General features: G+C 53.0%; 7 protein-coding genes across 7 annotated transcripts; 3 read left to right on the plus strand and 4 right to left on the minus strand.

Annotated features, from left to right (window-relative positions):
* Window positions 1-11: 11 nt before the first annotated feature.
* NCU03805 (hypothetical protein) lies at window positions 12-967 on the minus strand (the record flags this gene model as incomplete). Its single annotated transcript, XM_956101.1, has 3 exons — window positions 12-247; window positions 444-656; window positions 778-967. 3 exons carry the CDS (start codon window positions 965-967, stop codon window positions 12-14), a joined length of 639 nt encoding a protein of 212 aa, XP_961194.1.
* Window positions 968-982: 15 nt separating this feature from the next.
* Window positions 983-2,718, minus strand: cyh-2 (cycloheximide resistant-2). Its single transcript, XM_956102.3, has 8 exons — window positions 2,655-2,718; window positions 2,558-2,596; window positions 2,476-2,492; window positions 2,384-2,413; window positions 2,297-2,321; window positions 2,206-2,233; window positions 1,875-2,078; window positions 983-1,813 (listed from the first exon to the last, which is right to left on the minus strand). Exons 1-8 carry the CDS (start codon window positions 2,655-2,657, stop codon window positions 1,710-1,712), a joined length of 450 nt encoding a protein of 149 aa, XP_961195.2. The 5' UTR covers window positions 2,658-2,718; the 3' UTR covers window positions 983-1,709.
* A 279-nt stretch (window positions 2,719-2,997) lies between these two features.
* On the minus strand, window positions 2,998-4,101 carry NCU03807 (hypothetical protein). The gene is made up of 2 exons (XM_956103.3): window positions 3,709-4,101; window positions 2,998-3,647 (listed from the first exon to the last, which is right to left on the minus strand). The coding sequence occupies exons 1-2, from the start codon at window positions 3,859-3,861 to the stop codon at window positions 3,357-3,359; spliced, it is 444 nt and encodes a 147-aa protein (XP_961196.1). The 5' UTR covers window positions 3,862-4,101; the 3' UTR covers window positions 2,998-3,356.
* A 164-nt stretch (window positions 4,102-4,265) lies between these two features.
* Window positions 4,266-8,187, plus strand: NCU03808 (pre-mRNA-splicing factor ATP-dependent RNA helicase PRP16). Its single transcript, XM_956104.2, has one exon. The coding sequence runs from the start codon at window positions 4,335-4,337 to the stop codon at window positions 8,109-8,111; it is 3,777 nt and encodes a 1,258-aa protein (XP_961197.1). The 5' UTR covers window positions 4,266-4,334; the 3' UTR covers window positions 8,112-8,187.
* A 123-nt stretch (window positions 8,188-8,310) lies between these two features.
* NCU03809 (hypothetical protein) lies at window positions 8,311-10,084 on the minus strand. The gene is made up of 2 exons (XM_956105.2): window positions 9,325-10,084; window positions 8,311-9,237 (listed from the first exon to the last, which is right to left on the minus strand). Exons 1-2 carry the CDS (start codon window positions 9,787-9,789, stop codon window positions 8,620-8,622), a joined length of 1,083 nt encoding a protein of 360 aa, XP_961198.1. The 5' UTR covers window positions 9,790-10,084; the 3' UTR covers window positions 8,311-8,619.
* Window positions 10,085-10,291: 207 nt separating this feature from the next.
* NCU03810 (hypothetical protein) lies at window positions 10,292-11,371 on the plus strand. Its single transcript, XM_956106.2, has one exon. The coding sequence runs from the start codon at window positions 10,427-10,429 to the stop codon at window positions 11,222-11,224; it is 798 nt and encodes a 265-aa protein (XP_961199.1). The 5' UTR covers window positions 10,292-10,426; the 3' UTR covers window positions 11,225-11,371.
* A 335-nt stretch (window positions 11,372-11,706) lies between these two features.
* On the plus strand, window positions 11,707-18,137 carry NCU03811 (hypothetical protein). Its single transcript, XM_956107.3, has 2 exons — window positions 11,707-17,401; window positions 17,466-18,137. Exons 1-2 carry the CDS (start codon window positions 12,225-12,227, stop codon window positions 17,776-17,778), a joined length of 5,490 nt encoding a protein of 1,829 aa, XP_961200.2. The 5' UTR covers window positions 11,707-12,224; the 3' UTR covers window positions 17,779-18,137.
* Window positions 18,138-19,870: the final 1,733 nt, after the last annotated feature.

The raw sequence follows: 19,870 nt of genomic DNA on the forward strand, positions 1-19,870 counted from the left end.
GGGGCAGGAACCTATAAGAACACCTTACCAGACCGAATAAATAGAATATCCCCAAACTTGACCTCCGTTCCCTGACTTTCCAAACAAGCGTGTATATCCTCGAGAGGAATGGGCGTGGTAGCAAAGTGGTCAAAGTTGACCAGCCTCGGATCCGGGTTCGTCGGCTTCTTACTACTGATCTGCTCCAGACGCCAGGAGTGGTAGTCGACGAGGATGCCACGGCCTACTATGCCTTTTTGTGCCCATGCTGTTTTTTCATGTTAGCATCACACACACACACTCTCTCTCTCATTTAATCTCGTCCTGGTCGTCGCCAAAAGAAACCTACTTTGTCGTCATCAACGTCGTCGTCACCATCCATGCAATGCATGACCTGAAACCAAACTCATAGACTCACTACTACGTTGAAAGATAACGAAAAAGAAAATAAAAACACCACTCACCCTGTATCCCATTAACTTCACTTCCCTCCGCATGAATATCCTCCATCGTCACTCCATTGTAGAACTTCTTTGCCTTCTGATAAGCATAGTGTCTCAACCCATCCCACTGACTGGACACCTGCGTGTTGAAGGTCCAAATGTCGTCGTTGACGCACCGCGGCGGCTTGGCGAAGAGGTCTTGGTGGAAGAGCTTGCGGTTGAAGAAGCCCGAGTCTTTTTGCGCGTTGAGTGGCCAATTTAGGGAGATTTTGATGGTCGGTTGTTGGCGGTTAGACGTAAATGATGAGGCCGAAGGAGTGAATGAAAAGGTTGAAGAATGAATCGCACCTCAAACCAGCCTTGATCTCATTCTTTGCTGCTTTGGCAACTTGCTCGTCGGTAAGCCTGTTCAAAGTTCCCAACTCGTCTTCATCTCCATATAAACCCCAGGCGGAGTACTTGGGATCACCCTTTCGAAATGGGAGTGCGTCGAAGTCTGGAATCCCGTTTTCATTAAGCTTGATCGCTGCTGAACTCACAGCCATGGCGGAGAACTTTATCGAGAGATGAGATCTGTTGGGATGAGGTGGCTATCAAGAGAGGAAACTGTTCTCAAGTACCATGTAGTATGAAGCGGGGAAAGCGGACGTCAACAGAGGGTGGTGCTAGTGTGTTTTGGTTCATGATTCTCAACATGTATTGGCTCAAGTGCAACAATGCGACTTACATCATGCGGACTTGTCCGAATTATGGCCGGGTAACATCACAGACCGAAGGTAACAGACAAAGGCATATAACGGCCTCACACTGGGGTTCTCATGACATGACGACAGGACAAACAAATCCAACGTGCTGAAAGTGGGCTTCTGGACGAATGTTCAACTTCACAATGGCCAAGGAAATGCTCATGGATGAGATCAACCGACCGTCGGGCATAGGCCTTCATTTATTCGTTACTTGCCCCTGAATCAGCAGTTTGCGACGCAGCCGCGGCCCGGGTTACCCTCTCGGGACCACCCGAGTTCGCCAGTCTGCAGCATGGCACGGTTGTGAACGAAATCCCGGACCCAATGTTGCGATGCAAATGAACTGCCATTTCCCTAAATGCTGCAGACGAGGCGCTGAGATTTTCAACCACCTCTGACCCATCCAGGACTCCGGGACCGAATCTTGTCGTTGTTCGTCTGTCCGACTGTTCGATCCATGACCATCGGGTTCGTTTCCGGTTTCCCTCGTACCGTGATGCCAAATCGCCAGTCCTTGAATATATCATGCCGCATTCAGAATTTAAGCAACGAGCTCAATGACACCACCGGCCTCCTTGATCTTGCGCTCAGCCTCGGCGGAGACGTAGCGGGCACGGACGACGATGGGGACCTGGGGGAGACGGCCTAGAATGTGTTGTTAGACGAGCCTTCTCGGGGGTGTTTCTTTGCAATTGCTTGTTCTTACCCTTGCCGAGGAGCTTGGCATAGCCGTGGGAAAGGAGGTCGATGACGGGAGCAGTCTCGGTGGCGGCACCAGAGACGTACTTCTCGCGGGCCTCAGCGGGGACGAGAGTCCAGAGCTTCTCAATGTTGAGGATGGGGGCCCACTGGTGGTTGCGGAGGAGGTGGAAGTGCCTCATACCGACCTTACCGAAGTAACCAGGGTGGTCTATCCGTCATCGTCAGCGTTTATTTTCATTATATCGAGGGGCAAGGCCTGGTCGCATGTCGGAGAAGTGAGGTTGAACCATGCGCCCTCCAACATGCGCCGACCGTTTATTTTCGGGGTTGCGTACACTTATCGAGGTTGGTACGGTGGTGGTGCTTATCGTCGGGTTAGTATCGCGTGTTTTCGAGATCGAGTCGTTGGAGTTTCTATCGGCATACCTGACCACCGGCCATACCACGACCACTGTTCCCATTGTTAGCATCATATTTCCCCCCCTTCGAATCTGCAGAAGCGGCGGTACGTACCCTGGATGCTTTCTGTGCTTGCCGACACGGCTGGAATAATGCTGTCAATACTCGTTCGTGTTTATCGGTCGGTTGATCGGTTGGCGACATACCCCTTACCGGCGGAAACCTATAAAATCACTACAGTCAGTCATCTGTCGAATCGGCGACGACAAAGCTCGAGGGGGCGCTTACATGTCCGCGGTGCTTTCTTGTCTTGGAAAACCGAGTAGGCTACATAATAACTGAATCAGCGTTTCGTCCTGCGATAGTCGTGCAGCAATTGCCATACCATGTTGTCTGCTGGTGGTGCCGATGAAGCTCGTTCTGTCGACGTCGGTTGATGCTTCTAAGAGACGCTTCACGGGTCTCGTACAAGTCAAATTTAGGGCTGTGTATTTTTTTTGGTGGGCACAAGTGGTGGTCCAAGCTCCGGGCTTGAGCCGCACCACGCACTCAAGCCACACCGTTCCTCTCGCTGCAATTGCTGTGTGCCAAGGCCAGCCTACCAGCTCGACAAGCCACATATTTCCGCTTCATCAAGCAGGGTTAGGGTCTATGGCTAAGCCTTGTCCCTCAGCTCGTCCACTTGAGCCCCTCTTGCCTTCAACATCATCCTATCATCCTATCATCCTGTTTGGATCCTTGCTCGAAATTGTCGATCTGCCTGGAGTCGCTTTTCGTTTGACACACATCTTTTGTGTTGCTGCAAGATCGGGCTCACTGCCCTCCATTGTTCTGTGTTCTACATCTCTAGGATTAAACTGGCCAGCAGCCCAGCCATCGTTCCCCTGTCTTCCCAGAACCTGCCTTAAGACAGACCAGCCCTCACTTACATCTTCTCAGCCGACCACATCCACCGAGTTGCGAACATGCTCATTCCCGATAACCACACATTTGGTTTCTACTCCCCGCTTCACCAGAACTGCTCATCGCGATAGCCTCAACTCGAACTTGTTACTGCGAGATATCGTTCACTCCATGACATTTACTATTAGAGGACTTGTTGTACCAACTCGACCACGTCATAGAAGGAGTCACTAGTAGTGGTGTCGACCTTCTCCAGGCCCAAACCAAGCAACAAAGACCGCTGCTCATTGGGGTTGCGCAAAGTCAGGAGACTGGCAATTTGACTGGCATAAAGCTGGCCCATGGTCTCCCTCTCCGCATTTCCACCTCCAAGAAGAGTCGTTGCTGTTAAATGTTCTGATGGTAACAGGCTACCGGCGCCAGGCAGAGCCATGTCTACTGACGCGGAAGAAGGTGCGGCTAGTTGTACTTGGACCTAGAACATGGTATGTTAGTAGACTGTAAGTGGGATGGCGTTCGGGCGCTCTTGAACCTACCCACTGAGCAAGGCGCCCACCTTGAGAAATGGTGACCATGATCTTGTCCGAGAAGTTCATTGATGAAACCTCAGTTTCCACTCCGTTGACAAGCCCAGTTGCCTGCCTGGAAGGTGACGGGAATGGCTCTTGCCTGACTGCGTCCTCAGACATGGTGAGTTCTGGATGTGGTGAAGTATGGACAGTTGCAAGACTCGAAAAACCGCGTGTGTTTCAAAGGATAAGACCGTAGGGGGATAACTTCGGCTTCTGTACTCCTGGTCGGATAGTACTCTCTGATGTCTCTACTGCGTTCATATTCAGAGTTTAGACGCGGGACTCCATCGTGATGTTTGTTGATGGAGCCGGAGTGGGCTGGGCTGCAGAGTTCAGGATGGACCCACGAAACATAGCAAACTGTACGCGCACTGTAGCTGGGTTACTTCAGTTGCTGTCCTGGACCCTCACAGGCCCCCAAAACGTGGGGTGCCACATTTAGCGCAGAAATTCTGCCAGGCGGACAAGATTTAATCTTCAAATCTTCAGGGTACTTGGTGACTTTCAGTTCGTTGCATTCTGCCGTCGCGACACCGGCCCTCATTTCTGCCGTCACTGCTCGCCTCGAGCACACCCGATAAAACAACAACATGGCTGTCATAGACGGGAAGTTCGTGCCGCGTCAGCGCAAGCGCAAGCAGCTTGATCGCCAGCGGTCGAGGAGTAAGGGAACACAAGACCCCGAAGACACCAACGTCCTCGAGATCGCTCCTGGACAGGAAACCACCACGGATGCCGAAAAGAAGAAGACCGAGCTACGGGAGGAATTGAGGCCTGCGGGTGTCAAGGTCAGCAGCAAGAAGGCCAAGAGACTCGAAAAGTACATCGACACAAAGCTCAAGAAGGACGAGAACCGCGAACTCCTGGCCAAGCTTGCCGCCAACAAGATCGACACCTCCCTATTCTCAAGCACAAAATCACTAGGCCAAACAAAATTGACCAAAAAGGAGGAGCTCAGCCGGCTTGTCAAGGAAGCAAAAGCTGGACTTATAACAGAGAAGGAGGCGGCCAAGAAACTTTACGAAAAGCGAGAGGTGAAGGAAGGTGCACCAGTACCAAAGCCTAAACCCACGGTCGACGAGGATTCAGAGGGCTCGGAAGATGAGCAGGACTCGGCAGCCGAGAAGCCAAGGAGCGCGCCAGCGGAAACAAGCGAGCCTACACCAGTACAAGCGACGACATCGTCAACAAGCCTGCCAGTACCTGTCGGTGCTGGTCTCAAGCGCCCCTTAGAGGTCGACGAGTCAGGACGCCCAATACTTGCCAAGAGACAAAAGAGAGGAGGTGTGAAAACGAAGCACAACTTTACATCATCGCAAGCTCCCGCAGTCATTCCTGTGCCGGAAGTGGTAGAATGGGACGGTTTCAGTTCGGAGGGCGAAGAGGGTTCAGACGATGAAGAGTCTGAGGGTAGTGGTTCAGGCAGCGAGGAAGAAGGCAGTGAAGAGGAGGAGGAGGAATCGGGAGAAGAGGATGGATCTGAAGAGAACGGAGAGGGTTCCGAAGATGATTCAGAAGACGATGATTCTGCGGAAGAATCCGACGAGGACATGGAGGACGCCGAGGAGGACAAGAAAGCAAAGTCTTCAGCCTTCAAGGCTTGGGCGCATCAGGCGAGGAACGAAGCTTTGGGTTACAAGCCTGCTGAATCAAGCATTCTCGAGATACCGAAACCTGCCAACTTTACGCCTCGGCCGATCGAACAAGAGCCTCTGCCTATCGAGCTGCAACCAACAAAGAACGATTCCCGCAAGGCTTTCGCCGTGGTAGTTACCAGGACACCCGAGATCCAGGAAACTCGTTTCAGGTTACCGGTTGTTGCAGAGGAACAGAAGATTATGGAGGCCATTCACGACAACGACATTGTCATCATTTGCGGTGCCACCGGTTCCGGCAAGACCACGCAGGTTCCCCAGTTCCTCTTCGAGTCCGGTTACGGTGTTCCGGATGGACCTACTCCTGGCATGATTGGTGTCACCCAGCCGAGACGTGTCGCTGCTGTCAGTATGTCGAAGCGTGTTGGCGAAGAAATGGGAGACTATTCACATGTGGTTTCCTACCAAATCAGATTCGAAGGCACCGTTGACTCCAAGACGGCCATCAAGTTCATGACGGATGGTGTCTTGCTTCGTGAGGCGGCCATCGATATTGCTCTTCGCAAGTACTCTGCCATCATCATTGATGAAGCCCACGAGAGAAGCGTCAATACCGATATCCTGATTGCGATGCTCAGCAGAGTGGTCAAGCTTAGGAGAGAGTTGGCGGAGGAAGACCCCACGATCAAGCCTCTCAAGCTGATCATCATGTCCGCCACCCTCAGGGTTGAGGAATTCACCCAAAACTCTAACTTGTTCCACACCACTCCTCGCATCATTGAGGTAGAAGGCCGTGAGCATGCTGTTACCATGCATTTTGCCAAAAAGACAAACCACGACTACGTTGATGAGGCATTCCGCAAGATTTGCAGGGGCCACAGGAAACTGCCCCCTGGTGGCATGCTTGTGTTCATGACCGGTCAGGGTGAAATTGCCCAGCTCAGCAAGCGGTTGAAGGCGCGTTTTGGTGGCGGTATGAACACCGCCAGCACCACCAAGGTGCGGATTTCTGCGAAGGAGGCACCCATGGAAGTCGAAGACATCGACTTTGGCGACGTTGAGGATGACCGTAACATCAACGACAGAGACGATGACGATATCTCCATTGCGTCGGACGAGGAGGAAGACAAGGAGTTCGAGATTGAGGACCAAGAATCTGGTACAGGGCCATTGAAGATGCATATCCTACCTCTCTTCTCTTTGCTCCCCACGAAAGAGCAGATGAAGGTGTTTGAGCCGCCCCCAGAGGGCCACCGTCTCGTCATCCTGGCTACCAACGTCGCTGAAACATCCTTGACAATTCCCGGCATCAAGTACGTTTTCGACACTGGAAGGTCGAAGGAGAGAAAGTTCGATCCTGTCAGTGGCGTCCAGAGTTTCGAGATTGGGTGGATCAGCAAGGCCAGCGCAAAGCAGCGTGCCGGTCGTGCCGGTCGTACCGGTCCGGGACACTGCTGGAGACTCTACTCCTCGGCCGTTTACGAAAGAGACTTCCCCGAGTTTTCAGAGCCCGAGTTGCTTCGCATGCCCATCGAGGGCGTTGTGCTCCAGCTCAAGTCCATGAACCTCCAGCATGTCGTCAACTTCCCCTTCCCCACGCCGCCACCGCGTGAGAGCTTGATCAAGGCCGAGAAGCTTTTGACCTACCTCAACGCCATCTCCCAAACTGGCCAAGTCACCCCCATCGGATCTACCATGTCCATCTTCCCGCTCTCTCCCCGCTTCGCTCGCATCCTTCTTATCGGACATCTCCACGACTGCCTTCCCTACACCGTTGCGCTCGTAGCCGGTCTCTCAGCCGGCGAGATCTACATTCCCGAGAACCAAGCCATCCCCGCCGCCGCCGTTCAAGAAGCCAAGAAGAGCAACGCCGGCGGTTCCGATGATGAAGACGACTCCCGCGCCGTCACTTTCCGCACTACCGAAGACGTCCTTGCTGACGACCGCCGCGCCAAGATCCGCGCCGCCTTCAACGCCGTCCACAAGAACTTCTGCTACCTAGACGACAAGTCCGACGCCATCAAGCTCCTCCAAGTCGTCGGCGAGTTCGCGCACGACCCCACGGAATCCTGGTGCGACTCCCACTTTGTTCGCTTCAAGGTCCTCAAAGAAATCAAACAACTCCAAAAACAGCTCATCGACCTTCTGAGAGCCAACATCCCCGCCTTCGCCAACCTTTCCGTGCCCGACACGCTTGACCCCCCCTCGCAAAAACAGGTGCAAGCCCTAAAACAAATGGTTGCCGCGGGTTTTATCGACCAAGTCGCCATCCGCGCTGACAAGGCCCCCATGCCGCCCGAGATGTACCGCAAGCCCAAGCGCGCTATTGACGTTCCTTACCTGCCCCTGATCCCGCTCGAAGGCGAGGACGGCAGGAAACTAGAACTGGAAGAAAAGCTCGTCTACATCCACCCCTCGTCTCCCTTAGCCCACTTGAGCGTGGACGAATGCCCGGACTACATCGTGTACGCCTATCTGCAAAAGGCAGGCAACACGGGCGCGGACGGGCAGAAGCGGGCCAAGACGAGGATGCATGCGCTGACGGACTTGACGGCGGGTCAGCTGGCGAGTTTGGCCAAGGGGACGCCGCTGATTACGTACGGAAAGCCAATTAAGGAGGTTAAGGGGTCAGAGAGTAAAGATGGGAAGGAGAGGGAGGTTTGGGTGGTGCCGTATTTGAGAGCGGAAGGGCAGGGAGGGATGGGCTGGCCATTGCCGGCCAGGAAGGTGAAGCAGAGGAAGGTGGCCGGGCAAGGGTGGGTTGTTGAGTAGAAAACATGGCTTTCCATGGCGTTTTATATAGATAAGGATTTCAGGAGACAGGTCTGGGTTTCAAGTAATCAATGTGTTTTGCTTGTTGGTTTTCTGCATAGACGTTCTCGTTTTGGTTTGATGATGTGAGCTTCGTTCTTTGCCTACGGGGAAGTGACGCTGTAAGAGTTGACTTCCTTCAACATATGGTACATCTGTGGTCCTCACAAAGTCTCTGTTTGGTGCCATTAAGCTAATGGATCAGGCGAGCTGAAACTGCTTCGTTGTTGCTACAAATACTCGCTATGTTTAAATATCATGGACATTACCAATCTGTCCACCATCCTAGGGTATCTAATCGCCGTACCTAAAGCCAAATGCCATCCAATCATGTGCAATCGACGCCGTTTTATCTGAATGCATCTCTTCATCAAGTCAAGTTCCTCCCATGTTACTCGCCGGCGCCCTCCCTCGCACCCTTCATGTTCTTCTTCTTCTTCTGTTGTGCTTTATCTCCCCCGTGCTCCTTCTAAGCCGCACCGGGGGTAGTGATGACATTTTTACTCTTCCTCCTCTTCGGCTTCGGCGGTCCACCGCCACCCGGCGTCTTCGGACTCTTGGTCTCCTTACCCGTCACGGCATTCGCATTCGCAGCCGCCGCCGCCGCCGCTCCTTTAGCAAGTGGATTACTTCCCGCGGCTCCCAAGCCCTTCGTGTTCAAAGCCGGCAGCGCGGCCGCCGCCTCTTTAAGGGTCAACGCGCTTTTGGTTTGCGTCTTGCGGCCGGTCGAGGTCAGGTGGAAGTCGCCCGGCTTGCCCGTGATAGGGTTCTCGTCCATATATTCGGTGCCGTAGCGTTCGTGGGTGAGGAGGGCTTCTTCCATAAGGAGGGAGTCAAGGAGGGGGTCGTTTGTGGTGGTTCCGCCGCCGGCCTTGGCGCCGGGTTTGTTGGTAGTTGCCGTACTGGGAAGACCGTCGGGGAGAGGAGTGGCGGTTCGCGAGGCGGTGTAGTTGGTTGTGCCGCTAGCCGCACCAGCGCCGGCGGATGGTTGGGCGGGAGTGATGTAGCGGCGACCGACGGCGGGAGCCCAGTCGGATACTTCGTCTACTAGAGGGATGGTCTTGGTGATGGCGGTGGCGATTGCTCCCTGGATGGCAAGGACGGGAGTTAGCATTATGAACGGCAAGAGAACTCTCTTTGCAAAAAGAAAAAAAAAGAAAAAAAAAAGACATACGATTCGGGAGCTAAGAACATCTGCCAGCGTGGGTGCCATGTAGATGTTCTCGCCCACCACAAAGTAGACCGAATGAACGATGATCTCGTCGGGCGGGCCGTCCTCAGGCCTCGCAGGGTTCGTCGGTGGGCGCTTCCTCCTCGTCTGCTTGTTGATCACCCACACACCTGTACCCATTCCCGGACCTGTCTCAGCGGGTTCCTGAGCAACAATGAACTCCAGCCCAGACATTTCCTTCAGTCGGCTCTCGAATAGCTCCCGGGTGGCGAGATATTGGGACATGGCCTGGTTGTTGAGACCCTGTTGGAAAACGACCTCATTATTGGAGGTCTTGTCATAGAATGGTGATTGAGCGAAGTAGTAGAGGATGCTGTTTGAGTGGATGCCTGCTTCGAACTGAGGAGGAGTGTGCCATTGGATCTCGTCGAGAGGAGGGCCGGCGTTGGCCGCTGGATCGAATGCCATTGTCGATACGATCTATATTCTGCAGTGCCAAAGGCTGCCGCCGATTGTGCCTGATGCCGTACAGAATGCCGAAGGGGTTCGCGAAAAGTTGTGGACAACCCTGCGGGGAAATCCCAGAAGAAGGGAGCGTATTTGGTGACAAGTACTATGGTGGGCTATTCAAGAAGTCGTAGAGATAATGGGAATGGTCGTCGTTGGAATTTATTGCAGTTGAGAAGCCAAAGGAATTGGAATGTGGAAAAAGATCGTAGCTATGATGCTATTCGGATAAAGATTAAAGCATGGCGTCAACGCGTTTGAGGTTGAATGGGGTGTGGAAGATCCGGCAGGCACCGTACCCCCCGCGCTAGCTGCAGCCCTCAGCGGATCTTGTCCCCTGAAAATGAAAGTGACAGTGGAGGGCCCCACATCCCGCAGTGACACTGGGGTGGGGACTGCAGCTCTGCGTGTGTACACATTACCTCTACTGTGTATGCAATTCAACGACAGAACCAAACGCAGACACTTCTTCACTCACACATCAAATTACTACCGACTGCCGACAAGAAGCGACCCAACTAAACCACCAAAGAACAAGGACGCTTGACATACAAAATCACAAAATCAACCAAGAAACTCATCCGTGATAAGATCTCCTATGGATCTTCTTTCGACCGTCCGCAAGTCGGGGTCGCGAGGCGGCGTCAACTTCAGCTGGGACGATGTCGCCAGCTCAGCACACCGCGAGAACTATCTCGGCCATAGTCTGAAGGCTCCAGTTGGTCGCTGGGCCAAAGGGCGGGATCTCAACTGGTACGCCAAGGCAGAACCCTCAGCTGCGAACGCCGGAGAAACGGAGGAGGAGAAGGAAGCGCGCGAGCGCCGTGAAGAAATCCGCAGGATAAAGGAAGCAGAAGAGGATGCCATCAACCGCGCATTAGGCCTGCCCATCACACCGCGAAATACCAGCGGCGCCAATGCTGTTGAAGTCCAAGGCTCCAAAATCCCAGAGCGAACGGAGAAAGATTCCGCTGAGCAATCGACAGCACTGGCACCGAAAGAAGCGCAAGCAGGGGAGTCGAGAAGAGACAGGCACCGCGACTCAGAGCGACACCATAAACGGAGGCACAGGAGCAGGAGTCGTGAGCGTGGTCATGGCCGCGACAGGGAACGTGATCAGGAACGTCATCGTGATCGGGATAGACATCGCAGCCGCAGCCGTGACCGTGACCGGAGACGGGACGGGCCGGCGGATCGAGGAGGGAGAGAACACCGTCCTAGTCGCAGAAGCCGGAGCCCTGAGCGTCGTTCACACCGCGATGATAGGACGAGAGATCAGGATCGGAGTCGAAGCAGAGACCGTGGAAGACACCACCACCACCACAGAAAGCGCAGTCATAGTCCTCCTGGTCGGAGCAGGAGCAGGGATAGAAGAGCAAGGCACGATCGACGATGAAGGTTGTCAGAATTGTGTTTGGTACTTAGATGAATACAAGCATGGTGTCTTGGGTCAACAGAGTAGATTAATCTTTGGTACAGTATACTCATCAGTCTTGGTAGCGGCGCACCACACCTACTAGTGTGACGGATTATTAAGCTTAGCCTTTTGGTGATTTGAAACGGTTCGTGAACAACTGAATGTCGCCACACGTGGGTGTTCGTTCTTTTACCGTCTTTTACTTTCGCTGCTCGAAGCTCCCGTCTTTTGGCTCATGTGATGTGGATCGTGCCTGCCTGGCCCAGTGCCTGGAAGGTAGGCCCGGGCATGGCGGGGATCTGTTTTAGTGGAGTTTCAGGGATACACTGCGCTGAATGAGGACCCTGCTAGCGTGCCGTGCCTATCTACCCCTGGGGCTGGAAGGCCGCTCGGTCTGGACGGCATATATGCTACTGTACCTCTATGTGTATGTAATGAATGATGATGAGATGAGGCGTTCACAGGAACCTCTTTTGGACCTTTCATCAACAATTGCATTCAGCTACCTTTGACCTTGCAACCAACTTCACGACGGAACTGTTTCTGGCTGGGACTAGTGTCTTCAGGTCACACATTGAATAGTTTGCTCGTCAGGCCGCGACATTTCCATTCGGATACATTGAACTTCTTCCTTCCGGACATTTCTTTTCCTGGTTCACGATAATCCGCCACTTCCACTTTCTTTCCTTACTTGCGGGGACGATCAGTCGCATACTCTTCTCTTCACAGCACATCGCCCTTTACTACAAACGAACTTTAATACATACAACAACTCTCAGATCACATAACGCCTCGCGGATTCTACGCCCAGGAAGACGGTTCATCGTAAGACTCATCAACCGTATAACGTAGTTCCTCAGCTCAGTGGACGGTCAAGTTCCGCCTCTACGCTGTTTGACAGTAAACCACGACATCTCACTCGCCCAGCCAACTGCCACTGCGCATGACCCGGCTGGACTCTTCACCTTAGTCTCAGACCATGGACTATTCGCAGCTTCGCGCCGCTGCTTTGCAGAACGGCGAGGATGAAGAAGCAGTCACCGTCGATACCAGGGCCCTGATCGACAAGGTCCTGGCCAGATACTCTGGAGAATGGACAACGCTCAGAGAACTCATCCAGAACGCCGCCGATGCCCAGGCAACCACAGTCAAGATCAAATGGGAGACGATACCTTCCGTCAGTGTTCCGGCTCCGCAGACCACTGACCCCTCAGAGCTTCTCAAGCACACCCTCACCCATCACACTCTCCGTCGCCTATTAGTGCAGAACGATGGTCAGCCCTTCGCCAACACAGATTGGGCCCGCTTGAAGAGGATAGCTGAGGGCAATCCGGATGAGACCAAGATTGGTGCTTTTGGCGTTGGCTTCTACAGCGTCTTTGCTGATTGCGAGGAGCCATTCGTCAGCTCAGGAAAGGAAGCCATGGCGTTCTACTGGAAGGGAAACGCTCTGTTTACCAGGAAGCTACAACTTCCGGTTGAACAGCATAGTCGCGAAACTGCTTTTGTCCTCGATTACCGCAACACAACAACGCCTTTGCCTAACTTACTGTCTGTCAGTCAGTTCCTTGGGACCAGTTTGACCTTTGTATCCCTACAGAAGATCGAGTTCTGGATCGACGATTGGAGAGTTCTCGCCCTGCAAAAGAAGTCATCACCTAGTGCTCAGATTCCCATTCCACGAGACCTCGAAACTAGAACCAAGGATGGCCTCATGAAGCTCACAGCAGCTGAACAAACCAGCACGCAGATAGACGCCAGCTTTATGAGTGTGTTAGGCTGGAAGCCTAAGCCCGTGTCGTCGTCAAACAAGTCGACCGAATCTGCATACACACCAGAGCCCTCAGGTTTGAAGGGATTCTTTTCCAGATTTACTTCCTCCGCTGCTCAGACGGCACAGCGCACAAAGGCGGCAAAGGAAGAAAAGGAAATACAGGAAGCAATCGCAGAGGATCTCACTGCTGTTTCCACCTCGACCATTTTCCTCCGCATCACTGCGGCCCAGATAGCCACCAGCGTTTCTTCCTCATTTGCAGCTGAATTGGAGCGCGCGACAAAAAAGCCTCCTCCGAAGACCACTCGGATTGCCCTTCTAACTTCTTCGTACGATGAAACCGTCGCCTCAGAGGAGTCTGTTGCTTCCAACAAGGCTGCCAAGGCCATCGATATCTTCTCCTCCGTGTTGCCTAGCAAGAAGCCTGGTGGACGCGTCTTCATCGGCTTTCCGACCACCCAGACCACTGGTGCCGGCATGCACATTTCTGCGCCGTCAGTCATCCCGACTGTGGAGCGCGAAGCCATCGACTTGAATGCTCGCTGGGTACGAACCTGGAACATCGAGATGCTTCGTGTGGCAGGCATCATTTCGCGACTCGCCTTTGTCAATGACATGTCGGATCTAAACGAGAAGCTGAAGAGGTTATCCAATTCCAAGAACAACAAAAAGGAATCCGGATATGCTCTTGAGGATGTCCAGAAATTTGTGCCGGAGGCTCTCCATATCCTCAAGACCTACTCGTTCGAAGACTCTACTCCAAGCGCCCAGGTGGCGAAGATCATTGAGGAGGCCTTTTGGACCTCTTACCGGAAGGCTTCTATCGAAGTCTTCTCTTGTCAGGGTGTGTTGCAGACGGACAAGGTCCGGCTGTTCTCTGAGGATTACGCAAAGTTCCTGAGCGGAATCCCGATCATCCTGAAGGACATGCAAGCTGCCCCGTTCATTCAAAAACTGATAGATTATGGGCTGCTCGAGCACATCACTGTCGACGATGTTGTCAAGGAGCTGGGCTCGAAGGCCATGGACAAACATCAGCTTCACCATTTCGTGGTGTGGTTAGCCAAGACTGCCGCATCGGGTGAACTCAAATACCACCATATTCAGCATGTTCTCGATGTTGCTGTGGCTACAGTTTCTGATGATGGGAATGGTGGTGAGATTATTGCCTTGGGCTCCATCAAGAATTATCTCAACAACAGGATACCAGCCACGCTGCCTATTCCCCCAACCACCATTCCTGTCGCTTTTACTGCCGATATCCCCGAAGTCCAGTTGCAGTCGATTGGCTGGGAGCCTCTAGGTATCGTCCCTTGGCTTAGGTTCTTGATCGCATCTGGGTCCAGCAATGGAGAGGAGCATAATCTTACAAAGTCCAGCAAGTTCTCTGTACAAGTTCTTTCGGTTCTTTCAAAGAACTGGGACAATTTGAGTCCTAGCGATAAGTCATCCGTGGTGTCGGCCTTGGAACACCTGCCAGTGATACCCACAAAGCTGGGCATGCGCAAGCCCAAGGAATCTTTCTTCTCCAGTGTCAAGCTTTTCCACGACCTTCCGACCATCGAAGGCTGTGACAGACTCAAAGAGAAGTTTTTGGTGGCTTTGGGAGTTCGCAAGACTCTCGACTTGGAGACCATCTTCACCAGGCTTCTCAATCCCGCACCTGCCGCTGAGGGAGAAGCGGAGGCCAAGAAATGGAGTCATGTCGAGCTCATCAAATACCTTGCTTCGGTGAAGAACGATATCCCGGCTGAGGATATGAAGAGGCTAAAGCAGTCCAAACTCTGCCCCGCCGAAGACCGTACCTTTTTTGGGGGACCGGAGTCTAGAAAGGGTACTGAGAAACTATATAAACTCTCTGAACTCTATGAGCCCAAGGATTCTCTGCGGCTTTTGCAACTCCCAACTCTCCATTGGCCAGGCATCTGGAAGGCAAACAGCCCTGAGGGGGCCTTCCTCTTCTCGCTTGGGTTGCGCCCTTATCCGGCAGTCCCTGAGCTGATCGACATGATGGCTTCTCCTGATGCGGACACTCGGAAGCACTCCATGGCGTACTTCATCAATAACTATCAGCTCAATCAATACGGAACTTACAACCTGTCTAGGATTGACAACGCCATCTTGCCGCTCCAAGGGAACGAGAAGAAGCTTGTCCGTCCTTCCGCGTGCTTCACGAACCCAGATGCGGCAATACTTGGATACGACATTTTGCGACGAGACCTTCATGACCATGCTAGCAAGTTCGGCGTTGCGCGTGATCCGAGTATTTTAGAGTGCGTTGGTAGGCTGATCGCTAGTCCACCTAAGGATCACCAGGAAGCCGTGAGGGTATTCGGTTATTTTACGACTCGTATTGCAGAACTGGGATTATCTCACGTTACTAAACTTCGGAGTTCCGCCATCATCCCCGTAACACGACGGAAAGTCTCTAGCGATGAGAAGGGCGACACCAAGGTGGTCTACATTACTCCACCAAACTGCTACCTTGGGACGTCCTCTACCTACGGCGATATCTTCGACTTTGTTGACTTTGGTCCTAATGCTAACGTATTTCTCTTCAAATGCGGTGCGAAGGAAGAGCCAACCAAGCCCGAGATTGCCCTCATGGCATGTAGCGAACCGGCGAGACTTTTAAGCACCTTACAGAGCTCAGAGAAGTACCTTAATCTCCTCCGGTCTCTGGCGGATGAGATTGCTACTCTTAAGAGAGACAAGGAGTTGTTCAAGAAGATGACTTCATCTGCTTGGCTTCTCGGCTCCCGCGACATCTCCAACACCAAAGAGGAGCCCGACTCAGGCGATTATGATGCACCCATCAAGCAGTACCAGCTCGCTTCACCTCAGAAGATCACAATCTTGGACGACATTATCTGCTACCGTCTTTTCAAGGACTCCTTGCTCTTCGCACCTGAGGACGATGCTCTTGAGGCCTTTTACGCTGCGCTGGGGTCCGAGGCGATCAGCAGCAAAGTCTCTATGGAGCACAGAATCGGCCCTGCCGCCGAAAAGCAGGATGCTGCGGTTACCATGCGCAAGCTTGTCATTGAGCGCTCCAAAATTTTCTTATTCGAGTACTCCAAATACAAGAAGTCTTCCATCAAGCACGATGCCAGGTGGCTGGAGAAGAACTTGCAAGTCAAAGCTGTCACATCCTTAGCTCTTAGGCGATCACTCAAGGGATATAACCAGCAACACACCGAAAAGCGTTCTGCGGCCGCTGTGTACAGGGACGGCAACTGGATTCTTTACATTTCGACCCACAGCCGTCCGGATCTGTACCAGGTTGGACAGGCCATCTGCACTATGTTGCTGAGCCGCCATGGCCAGCAAGCTTACTTCTTTATCGAGCCGTTCCTCAAGCTGGATCTTCTAGAGCTTCGAGCCCGCGGCTACAATGTTGACCGCATTCTCAGAGCGAAGGCTGCAGAGGCCCGGATCGCCGAAGAAGAGAGACGCAAGGCACTCGAAGCGGAAGAGCAGAGAATCCGTGAACGTGAGAAGGATTGGGCACAACAACAGTTAGCTACCGCCGACAACGCCGTAGCCAGGGCCCCTCAAACCCCTCGGTTGCCCGACCAGCCTCGGATGCCGGGAGGCTTTGATGATTCTCCCGATCATGACACGGCTCCTCAGCCCATCAAGAAGTTCGGAGACTTCTTTAGCGGCATCAAGAAGTCACTCGGCCTCGAGGCTGATGAAGACTCGAACAGGCCACCTGCCCAGCAACCCGGTACTCGCGCACCTCAGCAACTGGGACCCGGTAGCGGCGGCAGTGGTAGCGGCAGCGGTGGTGGTGGTGGTGGTGGTGGTGGTGCTGAGGGCGGCAGCAACGATGGACGAGTGACCTCGCCCGCAGTCGTCCAGCAGAATCTACTTAGCGCCATCAAGTCCACACGCGCGCACGACGCTTCCGGTGTCTTTGCTCCCCCTACTCAGACGGAGATCACCGAACAATCCACCTACTGTGACTCGACTCCTGCGACCAATATGAACTTTGTCGCAGAAGCGCCTGGCGGCATGCGCGTCTTCCTCGCCAAGGATGTTTCCGTCAACCCTGGCCAGTTCCTCAGCTCGAACACTGCTGGCATCAGCAAGTTCGAGACACTCCTTAAGGACGTGGCTAACGTGTACAACCTACCCGCCCACTCGCTTCATATTTACTATGATGAGCAGGGTCCGACAATTGCGTTCAACAAGAGCGGCAGTATCTTTTGCAACTACAGGTTCTTCTCCCAACTGCATCTGGCCAAGTTGACTGGCGGGCCCGATGCTGCTGGTGGCATGGGCAGAGCCGAGGCGACGGTTTGGTGGTGGGTGACTATTGCGCACGAGCTGGCGCACAACCTTGTCAGTCCTCACAATTCGGCGCATAGTTATTATACGTAAGTTTCCCAAACATGCATTCTCCTACAGAAACCAAAGACTGACCATCAATATCAAATATAGCGAGTCCTTCATCCAGGAGTACTTTGGCAAAATGATGGCCATGACTGCCATGTGGGCGACTCAGTCACTGTCTCAGTCTCAAGCTTCGGTGGGCAACAGCCTTCCGGCACCACCACCTCCTCCACAGCAGGGCACTGGTGTCCTGGGAAGCATAGCTGGAAATCCCTTCCATACAGCGCATTCTAGTCTCTCGTCTGTGGCTGTTCGAGGACAGCAGGGACAGCAGGAGCCCCCGCCGCCTTATGAGAATGGGAGGAGCTTGACTGGTGGTCAGGCTAATGGAAATCAAGGGTATCGTAGCCTCCTTGATTAAGCGGTTTGCTTTTCTGTTGGTTGGGCGTGGTTATTAGAGGGCAGGGGGGAGTGTTTCTTTATGTACATGATGGTGTTAATTCGCTGACTGTGATGGAATGTTTAGGTATATGAGGAGATGAGTGAGGATAGATGAGTAGATTACTATTCCATGTAGAAGTTTTTCTTGTCTGTTTTGGGTGTAAGATGGGTTGGAATTGGTGTAAGGGATTGAAATATAGCATGGCGTTGGCCATGAATAGACGGGACCAGAGTCCACGGTCTACCTGTAGCAATGAACGTAGCTGTCTGGGTGAGCCGGATAATTGCTGTTCTCAAGAGATATACCCTTCTCCTGCCACATAGTTCAAAACAAAGCCCTTTCCAAGTAGATCAGTTATAATAATCAGAAGCAACGAAACCATGTCTGCCGTTGTGCTTGGCGACATAGTCAACATGCAAGGTACGAGGTACCATTCCGGACAGATGGGTCACTCCTCCGTACTTATGTATCAACGTCAATCCTTCAGCCCTGATCATCAAGGAAACCTCAGACCCTTTCTGCCGAGTCTCCTGTCTAAGGTAACAGGGCCCCTAGCGCTGCTGCCCAGCGTTGATCCGGATCGGATGGTAGTACTTTGATTTGCCTGTGGCTCCGAGCTATCCTTCCTGCCCCCGAGTGAGCAAGCAAACCCGAATACCGACAAGGACACCGCAGAATGGTCAGGTCACTCGTCCTCATCTTGACACATCTAACCCGATCATCAAGGGGCGTCACAGGTAAACCGCCTCTCCTCCTGTGACACTAGGTATTCTCTGAATCTAGACCAGTGATGCATATCGCAAACACGGAAGGCAAAGATGACGACCAAACACCGAACACCGACATACCCACGGCTCTGGGGCGTCTAACGGTCTCCGAAAAGCGACTGACTGGATGGCACGATGTCCCTCCCCGTACATACATACTAGTCTACTACCCGGTGAGTTGATGCGGGTCGCAGGGTTTCTTGCCTGGGCACGATCCAGGAATAGAGATGTAAATCGCGTGAGGAAAAGCGGTACGCAGTAGTGTAGTGTATGTTTCAAGCTTTTTTGCCCAACAGCTACCTAGCGCAGGCGAGATGGACATGGAACGTTCGTTCCCTGGTCGTTGTCGTTGTTTTCGTCGTCGTCGTCGTCTTCTCGGAGCGATCACGGAATGTGGTCCGTGTGTGGGAGTACCTAGGTAGGTATAGTATGTAGTCTTACGCAGGGGAACAATTGGGCAACTCCACATGCTTCCGACCTTTCCAGTGTTGCAGGGAACACTAGTCTGCTGAGAAAGAAAGACCAGACAACCAACCTTTTTCTCTTTTGGTGTCGGGACATCAAACCGAAGATGGCTTTTTCGGGACCTTGGCGGAGGTAATGGGTGACGTTGTAGTTCGGGATATTTTTTACACTAGACTACTTGGTGAGAGCATGATGGTATTAGGTATCTCCAAGCAAGATGCCAATAACCTAGGTGTAGACAGGACTTCGTGAGGATATTCGTGGTGACTCGCTTTGGAAAACGACTTTGGGGCGATGTTGGAAAGTCGGGCATGAGGAGGCGGCTTCGACGGGCTATCTGATTTTCCATAGACACACCGACGTAACGGGTGCATTGACATCCATTTCGCTCATCTTTTCGGGAACCATGGTGTTTGAGGACTGAACTCATGAGGCGACCCTCAGTCCGATTCCCACATCATGTCTTGCTAACAGATTCCCTACCAAAACCGGCAAAAACAAGATAGCAAACAATGTTGTTGCCCAGCTCTTGCCAAATCAACAGGTTGCCAAGTCAAGGAACGTCAGGGGCGGAGGCAAGCGGCGGGCGGGAACAAGGCCAGCTGACGCGGTGGCCTTTACCCCGCTCCAGACCGTACAGTACCGCACACATCAAACCAGGGGCGGGGCCCGGGGGGTCAGGGGGGGCGATGCCGAACCATCACCGAACAACCCAACACACGACATCGATAACAAACCTGCCTGCGAAACCATCAACACCCCACCAACAACAACAACATGTACCGAACCCGAAAGAAGCCGCAAGCAACGCAAACCATCCAGGATTCGGTACAGCGGCC

This window comes from Neurospora crassa, linkage group V (assembly GCF_000182925.2).
Source record: "Neurospora crassa OR74A linkage group V, whole genome shotgun sequence".
NCBI lineage: Eukaryota > Fungi > Ascomycota > Sordariomycetes > Sordariales > Sordariaceae > Neurospora > Neurospora crassa.